Here is a 9,658-nt window from a genome sequence, read left to right on the forward strand (position 1 = left end):
ATTGGAAGGCAGTGACTAGTGGTGTCCCGCAGGGATCGGTTCTGGGACCTCTACTTTTTGTGATATTTATAGATGACTTAGATGAGGGGGTGGAAGGCTGGGTTAGTAAGTTTGCGGACGACACTAAGATAGGCGGTGTTGTGGATAGTGTGGAGGGCTGTCGGAGCTTACAGAGGGATATTGATAGGATGCAGAGCTGGGCTGACAAGTGGCAGATGGAGTTCAATCTGGAGAAGTGTGAGGTGGTACACTTTGGAAGGACAAACTCCAGGGCAGAGTACTGGGTGAATGGCAAGGTACTTGGCAGTGTGGAGGAGCAGAGGGATCTGGGGGTTCATATTCACAGTTCATTGAAAGTTGCCTCACAGGTGGATAGAGCAGTTAAGAAGGCCAATGGGATGTTGGCTTTCATAAATCGCGGGATTGAGTTTAAGAGCCGCGAGGTGATGCTGCAGCTTTACAAAACTCTAGTTAGGCCACACTTAGAGTACTGTGTTCAGTTCTGGTTGCCGCATTATAGGAAGGATGTGGAGGCGTTGGAGAGGGTGCAGAGGAGATTTACCAGGATGTTGCCTGGATTAGAGAGTATTGAATATGAGGAGAGGCTTAAGGTGCTAGGGCTTTATTCACTGGAAAGGAGGAGGATGAGAGGAGACATGATAGAGGTATATAAAATACTGAGAGGAATAGATAGAGTAGACAGTCAGCGCCTCCTTCCCAGGGCACCAATGCTCAAGACGAGAGGGCATGGCTTTAAGGTTATGGGTGGGAGGTTCAGGGGAGATGTCAGGGGGAGGTTTTTCACCCAGAGAGTGGTTGGTGCATGGAATGCACTGCCTGGGGTGGTGGTGGAGGCAGATACATTGAACAGGTTCAAGAGCTTGTTGCATAGGCATATGGAGGAAAGTGGGATGGGGGGATACACGGGAGGAAGGGGTTAGGTAGTGTGAGGGTGGTTTGATGGACGGCACAATGTGGTGGGCCGAAGGGCCTGTTTTGTGCTGTATGGTTCTATAACAAATCAATTTCGTTATTGATACAGGGCCTAGGGAACTTCATATTTATTGTGAGGGTGTCCTAATTACCATTTGGGTGAGTTTTTCTAGCAGAGGTATGAATAGGAATGTCATGATTTAAGCTTGATTGCTACTTCTTAAATGGCCTACCAACACTTAAAATTAGAATCACAATAGTAGATTTCAGGTTTACCCAAGAATGGCAGAACTTTGTTTTAAATTTGTGCAAAGTGAGGGCCAGGTACCCTTTCAGATTATGATCAGAAACATCTAGTAAACATACTGTCATGCTCCTAATTATCATATCCCCTATTCCCCTTTGCACTCTAATTGTTTGCAATAAGCAGCATTCTTATCTAAAATCTAAGCACATATTCAAACTGCATAGTTTTTTTAACTGTGATAAACTTTGCGTTTTAATTGGTTTAACCACCAGGTAACATTTGTAGAAATGACGAAAGAGTTTTGCACATTTTTAATAATCTAGATTAAGTAAAATAAACCATCCATTTACCAAATGTTTGATCATTTCCTATGCATTGAGTATTTATCTAATTGGAAACATATTTTGGGAAAGCATAAAAACCTGAAGAAAACACATTTAAGCACTGAAGCATTAATTTGCTTTATTTTTTTTAAATCTTGAAATATTATGTAACCCTAAAAATGAAGTAACAATTAATTGCCCATCTTTAAGGAATAATCTTATTTGAATCGAAGTATTTTCTGGGCTTTAATGTTTGCTAAAGCCATTGAGAATTTTTCTGAATTTTCTCTTGAAGGTCAAATGAACATCTGTTAGCTTCATGCATTTTTTATAATCCATTTAGTTAAATAAAACTATTTATTTATTTGACTGATCACTTTAGTGATTGAGTACTCTAGTACCCAATCTAGATTTTAAAATACGCAAAGCTTCAAAATGATTGACTCACCTCCTGGTATTCAAGAATTATTCCAAATTAATTGCTGTTCCCTTTGGTTCAACACATTTCTGGAAGTTTTGTTTTTGTGGTGATCATGAGTGACTGTATACCTTTTGTTTACTCCCAAGTGACCCTTTGCCTCAGTGTAGCTGTTTCATTCAGTAATGTGCATTGAACAGCAGGAAAGCCAGAGTGGATTCAAATAGAATAAGGCTTGAGGAATAGCACCAATCTTTGTGTGTCTAGATTCTATGATAATTTTAATGTTTACAGAAAACTATTCTCATCTCTCTAGAAGCACTTATAGTTTCTTGTTATCTTTATATCACACCATTGTCTGTTTACCATTTAATGTCTCCTGCCTTTCAATGTGTCACAGACTCTCTTCAGATCTTTTCTCCCCTTAATACTTAATCTTCAGGTTTTTCCAGTTCTGAAGAAGGTCATTAAACAAGAAAATGCTGGAAAAACTCAGGTCAGGCAGTATCTGTGGAAAGAAAAACTATCAAAGTTTGGGTCTGTGACCTTTCGTCAGGACTGGGAAAGTGTGTTTTAATTTTCCTCTCTACAGCTGCTGCCTGATCTGATCCATTCTAAGATTTGTTTTTATTTCAGATTTCCAGTATCAACAGAATTTTGCTATTACTCCAGTGGAATATGTTCTGATTTCTTTTAATAGTTTGGGATGTTTTACATTTGTCTCCAAATCATTTTGGTCAGTTTGAATTCACTTATCAATACCAACATAAATGCTTGCACTGGCACTTCACCCAAATTGGCTTTACGTGGAAAGGAAATTTGATCCCTATACATGTCATGGCCATATTGAAAGAGTTCTGACTTGATGACCAACATTTCCATCTTGCAGCAGGAATTACCAAGTTATATTGTTAGCTGATTTTTCTTCTTCCTAACCAAATGCAACATACTTACCATAACTACAAAAGTATAGAAAGACTTAAACCCAATACTTCTATCTTCAAGGCAATGCTTTGAACTGTTAGTAGGCTACTCATAGTTTTAAAGCATTACAGTTTCTTGATGAGCAATTTCAATCATTCAAATACTTTTCTTTTACAATTCAGGTATCCCAGCGCCTGAGCCAGCCTGGGGTGGCAATAGGCTTGGCCTGGACACCACTGGGTGGTGAGATAATGTTTGTGGAAGCAAGTCGAATGGAAGGAGAGGGCCAGCTCACTTTAACAGGGCAATTAGGAGATGTTATGAAGGAATCAGCCCATCTCGCAATAAGTTGGTTACGCAGCAATGCTAAGAAATACCACTTAACAAATGGTATGTAAGTGAAACTCAATTTCAGCAACCTATTGACAACCAAAGAACTTTGACCTTCTAGCAGCAGACTGTTGCAAGATCAAAATTGGTGTCTGGTAACAAATCCCTATTGTCCTGGAAGAAACAATGGTCATTATGTATTTTTAAAGTTTCCAGTTTTTTTTTGATTGCACCAGAACAGGTGCAGACTTCCTATTGCACTTGCCTCTTGTAGCTGAGCAAATCTCTCAAAGAAGATTCGTGCTGTACACCCTCAGCACTCAATTCACAACATATTACACCCCCATTATAACATCAAGTACCTAATCTCATACAAAATCAACTCCAGTTGGGATTATGCCATAATTGAGTCTCATGAAATACCAAATAATTTCTTTGCATAGTGCTGAAGTAAAGTCAACCTTTCCTGCAGACATTTTGTTTTAAAAATTATTCATTATCTAGGATATGGGTGTTACCACCATCTAATTCTCCACCATCACCTCAAAGCTCCTTAAAACAAAAAAAACCATACAGATACAGAAATGGCTCTAAATGGATCCTTCCTGAACACATTCATGTGAACAACAGGTTTTGTGCTGACAAAGATCCAGTAGGTCTGTTCAGGTGTTGAAGTGAAATTTGTGAACCAGAGAATCTCCCAGGGCAGCAGTAAATGACTACACTAATATAGGGAAATCTGGCAACCAAGTAGTTAGTGTCTTGCAAGGCAAAGCAACAAAATAATGACCACATAATTTGTTTCATTGTTTAATGAGTGAACTGTTGAGACCGTTTCGAAACTTGTGAAAATGTAATACATTTGTTACTGACCTAATTTTCTGTAAAAAGAAATCAATTATCTAATAGGGCAAATTAAGCAAGCACTAAGGTAGAATTAAAAGCTCAATTATTGTTTATCTGAAAAGTAATACATATTGTTTACAGATAACCTGTCCATGCCACTTTTATATTTTGGTTCACATACCTATGTAGATGTTACCAGTTAAATAATTGTTTCTGCAGAAGTTACTTTTGGGAAAAGTACATTCAATTTTATATAGAAATGAGTTTCCATGATCTGGGCAGTAACAAACTTGTCTTCTGTCTACATTTAGCTGCTGGAAGCTTTGATCTTCTTGACAACACAGACATACATTTGCACTTTCCAGCTGGAGCCGTCACAAAAGATGGACCATCTGCTGGAGTTACTATAGTAACCTGCCTTGCCTCTCTGTTCAGTGGCCATTTAGTACGCTCTGATGTCGCTATGACAGGTGAAATAACGCTCCGAGGACTTGTTCTCCCAGTAAGTGTTCTTCATTACACTACACCATGCATAGTATGGAACTATTTAATCAACTTTTAATTGACAAGCTAGATAAAATATTAAAGCATATTGTTCCATTTTCATATTCAAATGTCAGTAGTTACTTTAAAGAATGTAAATCAAAGTCTGCATCACCATGAGTCTGGATAGGTGAGATGCTGTTAAGTTTGGACAGGTGGGAATGCTTTAGGAACAAGCACCTTTATTTAAATAAGGGAATAAGGATAATTCCAGCATTACAGGCCTGTCAGTTTAATTTCTGTAGTGCAAAAGCTTTTAGAATCATTGACCTGGGACAGTCAACTGAGGAAAAGTAAGGCAAACCAGTACAGATTTAAGGGCAAATAGCACTTAAACAATTTGATAGAATTTTTTTGTAACAGAGTTGAAGGTAATGCAGTTGAATGTGGTGTACAGGGACTTCTAGAAGGCCTTGATAAGATATCACAATGGGCTTATCAGCAAAATTGAATTATATGGTTAAGAAGCATATTGATAGCTTAGGAAAAGGGGTTGGAGCAGTAATAGAGGGTAGTGAATGGTTTTTATTTTGGATTGGAGGAAGTTGTCATACTCAGTGATCAAAGTGAGGGCCATTATTTTTCTTTATCAAGATTGATGATATGGACGTTAATGCAAGCCACAAAACTTGTCATAATTACAACTGCAAGGAGGAGGATGATAGACTCATGACAGGTGAGGTGTAATGTGGAGAAATGGGAGGCAAGGCAGTTTGGTACGAAGAATGAGGAGAGACTTTATGTTCTAAAAGAAGTGGAGGAGCAGAGAATGTTCAAATTATTGAAGATGTGCAGGGTGGATTGAGAAAGCAGATAATAAGGCATATACAATTCTGGATTTATTGATAGAGGCAGAGTGAATCATTGCCCAAAAGGGTTTTTTGTCACGTGCAGTATTAATTTAGGAATTACCTTCACTAATCAATAGTTCTACATCTTCTCTTGTAATGTTTTTCTATTTTGCTGATCTGGTCATTTCTCATCAAGATCAGTTCATGCAGAAATCTCAGACACATGATAATCATTCTTTCTGTCCAGCTCTAACTACTGTAATCTAACAACCAAAGGCAGACAGTGTCTTGACATCATTGCTCTACTACTTGGCCTGATCTCTATTGTTTGTTAGATATAGTGGTATCAGTACCTGGTGACCAGATCTTTAAAGATCTGAAAACCAGTGGGAAATGTATTTCTCTTCAGTAAGGGATGACTTGTCAGTTATTCCTGTATGATGGTTTAAAAATTAAGTTGTTCATTACTTCATCAATTTGAGCTTTTGAGGAATTTGTTGTTTTGTTAATGATCCTACTGAAAATTTTGAATTTCTGATTTACAATAGGTGGGCGGAATAAAGGATAAAGTTTTAGCTGCACATAGAGCCGGTCTAAAGAGAGTCATTCTACCAAAGAGAAATGAGAAGGACCTTGATGAGATTCCTGCCAACATGAGAGAAGATTTGGATTTTATAACTGCTTTTTGCTTAGACGATGTACTTAATGCTGCATTTGATGGAGGATTTCCAGCTGAGTCAAGGCATAGTATTTTAAATAGTAAACTCTAAGGTTATTGCCACTTAAAACAGCTTCCACTGTTGGCTTAACATTAATGCAACTGACTTACAATTCTTGCAGAAGTTGTTGTGCTGAGTCAAGACTGTCATACAGTGCTAGTTTTCTAGCCTTTCACAGATTCCTGTCAAAAGGAAGGTGCAGTGTGTAGGCCAAATACTTACCATGAACAATGAGAGAGAAAAAGTTTTCAAACACAGTACATACTTCTGGTGGTTAACTTGGAACTTATCAGTAGGCATCTTGATGTATGGTCTAAAGATAAAGAATATAAAATGGATAAAGTTAAATTGTACATTAGATGATTTTGGCAAAATACCTAAAAGTAGGGTTTAATAGATATTGCTGTTATATTTCTGACATGTCTAATTCCATGGAAGTTGTATAATGAAGAAACCTATTTTGAGCTTGTTTAGCTACACTGATGCTTAAAATTATTGTACTTGTCTTATTCAAAAGTTGGCTAATTTATGCAGTGCTGGTCCCAACTGTTAATTACTATAATCTGTAAAAATCTAATCCTTATGCCACCACATTTTTCTCCAACATATTTGCACCTTTATCCATCATTTTAACCCATTTCATTCTGAATATTATTTTAAATTCCTGAACTGTGCAAACTATTCTTCATCCTCAGTATTCAGGAACTGAATTACATTTATCCACCAGTGACTGACAGCATTAGCCATGTCATAATTGTAAAATCTGCTCCACTACTTGACATGCAGAACCTAAGTCTGTGGAAAGGTGTGTTATGAACCAACAGGAAATTGCAAAGCCATTACCCAGGCAGCAGTCTGCGTGAGAAACATTGTGGCACAGGATTACATTAAATTTACCCTTAAAAGTGCAGCCTGCCTCATTTCTGCAAAATCCTTGTGCTGAACATGATACACAAACAGCACTGCAAATATGCACCCCTTGTACTCCCCAACAGGTTAGTTTTTCTCTCTAGTACAGCCTGGCCTGCTGGACATAGCCTATGGCCCTGCTATTAGCAATACTTAAAGCAGCATACTCTAATTCTAACTGCCACATTAACACATTTGGTCTCACCCTGAAAGATATTCTCTTTGTTCTATCCATCCATCCCTTATCTTCTCTGCAACTGAAACTATTTCTTGCCCATATTGGTTTCACGCCTGAAAAACTGGACAAATGATTACCATTATTAATGATACTGATTGTCCTTGACTGCTAGCAGTCAGGATTTGCCAACAACATGCTCAGTGCCCAGTTTGGGTGTCATTAGGATCACTCATTTCCAGGTTTCTTCATGGTCTTGACTGGAACACTGACAGCTGAATTCCAATGATGGGGCAAGAATGACTGCCCTTGATATCAAGACAGTATTTGATCAAGTGTAGCAGCAAGGAGCCCTGGTAAAAGTGAAAGTCAAAAAGCCTGTTTTCCATTTGATGTTCAATGGTAAAAGTCATACCTTACAGAAACATCTGCTTGTGGTTGTTGAAGGTCAATGATCCCAGCTGCAGGACATCAGGGCAGTATCCTGGGCTGAACATCTTTAGTTTATTCACCATGACCTTCAGTTAATCAAAGGTCAGAAGTGGGGATGTTCAATGATTGTTCAATTTCATTCACAATTTCTCAGCAACTGGCAGTTCATGTCTGCAAGCAGCAAGACCTAGACAACATTCATGCACGGCCAGATAAATGACATAAAATATTAATGCCAGCAATGCAATGCCCATCCCCAACAAGTGACCACAACTATACCCAGAAACTGGACCAGCCACAGGTCAGTTTGGGTATCCTGTGGTGACTGACACTTGGTACCCATTCTTTGTTGTAAATAGTTCACAAAGCTTTATGCTTTTTGTCAGTTTAGACTATGGCTTTATACAAGTGATGCCAGTCACTAAACAATTATGACAGAGCCCTTTTCTATGCCTTATCTATCCAGTTAGTTTCACAATCTTGCCTTTCTCTCATAGCTCCAACTTTGAGAGTAAATTATTTTCAGTTTTGTTTCATAAATGACTATTGAATATGCTACCATAGCCTTCACTATTCAACTGATAACAATATCAACATAATACATCATTGATATTCAAGTGAATGTGCTCTGCATCTCTTCCAGAGGCTTGGCAAACTTGCCCCTCCAAAGATTTAGGCACATGGTAGCCCAGGTCCATTTCTGTACCCCATTAAAAATAGCATCATTTGAAGTAATCCTGTCATACATTATACTGTAATTATGGTTCATCTCCACAATTCTTATTCTTCAGCATATAAATCTCCAAATTTGAATTCTGAACCATATGTAAATCCAGGACCAACCACCCTAATACCATTTATTTTTGCTGGTGTGGAAATAAGAATAGAGGAGGAAAAGTGAAGTAACAATGTTTGCTATTTTATTCTGGAAACAACCTTTCACTACTATTTTTTTGTCTCAGCTAATTTAGTATCAAGCCCTACTCCAAATTTAATCCCACTTGCTTTTTTCCCCTCCCAAAATTTGTAACATTGAACAAATATCTTAAAGTTGATTGTCATGGAGATTCAATATCAAGACTTATTTTCAAAAAGCATTATACTATCAAATGATCAATTTTACCGGGAATGAAGTTTTGCGTAAAATCACAAAATTTTACTTGGTACTTCGGGTCACAATCCACATCGGGGAAAACAAATCTGATGCACTAATGTCAGGTGTGCACATTGTGATGTCAATCATTATGCAATAAAAAATTCAATTCTAAAACTCAAGAAAATGGCCGTCATTCAACAGAAACTGAAAAATCTTAACTTGCTGTATTATTCATTTAGATCCCATTTAAAATGGCAATGAGAATCCTCAGTCTGTTGCCAGTTCCAATTGACAGATTACTAAAACACCTGCTAAATTCTTGCATGTTCAAACTTGCTTTCCACAACACTTACATAGGCATACCACTGAACAGCAATTTTTATTAACCACAAGGGTAAGGCTGGATGTCACTAGAGATCCCAGAGCAGGAAGCATTGAAATGCCCACGTGCAAAGACCCTCTGCACACAGGTTTCAGGATCAGAACATTGTATCTGCATAAGACAGCATGCAAGCTCAAGTTAAAAGGTGGCATTTCATAGACTGGGATTTGCTGGCTTTGCCAACTTCTCCAGGGTGCATGTTGTCAACAACCACATTTGTGCTCATAAAGTACCCCCCCCCCAAAAAAAAATCTGAAGGTCTTGATTTTATAAAGTGAAAAATGTTTCCAATTTGTAAACATGAAGGTAGTAGAAAATTACAAAAAAAAAATTCTCATGGCCAGTGCCATGTTACCCAAGAACTCCATTCTGGGAGGAGTCTGTACCACCTGACACCACTGTTCTCATTAATGGTTCTTAATGGGCCAAGAGCCATCTGACACTTATGAGTTCTTGGCCTCCATGTGTAGCTTGTGGTTGGTGTGCACATCAGTGCAAAAGCTATAGAATATAATGGTGGTATTAGAGTACATGAAAATGAGACTCCAGTCTTCAATCCAGGGTTGCACTGCAGTACATACCCAACAGGC

General features: G+C 38.2%; 1 protein-coding gene across 1 annotated transcript in view; it reads left to right on the forward strand.

Moving 5' to 3' along the window:
- The window catches only part of lonp2 (lon peptidase 2, peroxisomal), a 56,161-nt gene extending 47,298 nt beyond the window's left edge, over positions 1-8,863 (forward strand). The window contains exons 13-15 of the mRNA XM_052028583.1: positions 3,028-3,235; positions 4,333-4,523; positions 5,904-8,863. Coding sequence (XP_051884543.1) covers positions 3,028-3,235; positions 4,333-4,523; positions 5,904-6,125 — 621 coding nt within the window. The 3' untranslated portion in view covers positions 6,126-8,863. The remainder of the gene's footprint in view (positions 1-3,027; positions 3,236-4,332; positions 4,524-5,903) is intronic.
- Positions 8,864-9,658: the final 795 nt, after the last annotated feature.

This window comes from Pristis pectinata, chromosome 13, assembly GCF_009764475.1.
Source record: "Pristis pectinata isolate sPriPec2 chromosome 13, sPriPec2.1.pri, whole genome shotgun sequence".
Lineage (NCBI taxonomy): Eukaryota > Metazoa > Chordata > Chondrichthyes > Rhinopristiformes > Pristidae > Pristis > Pristis pectinata.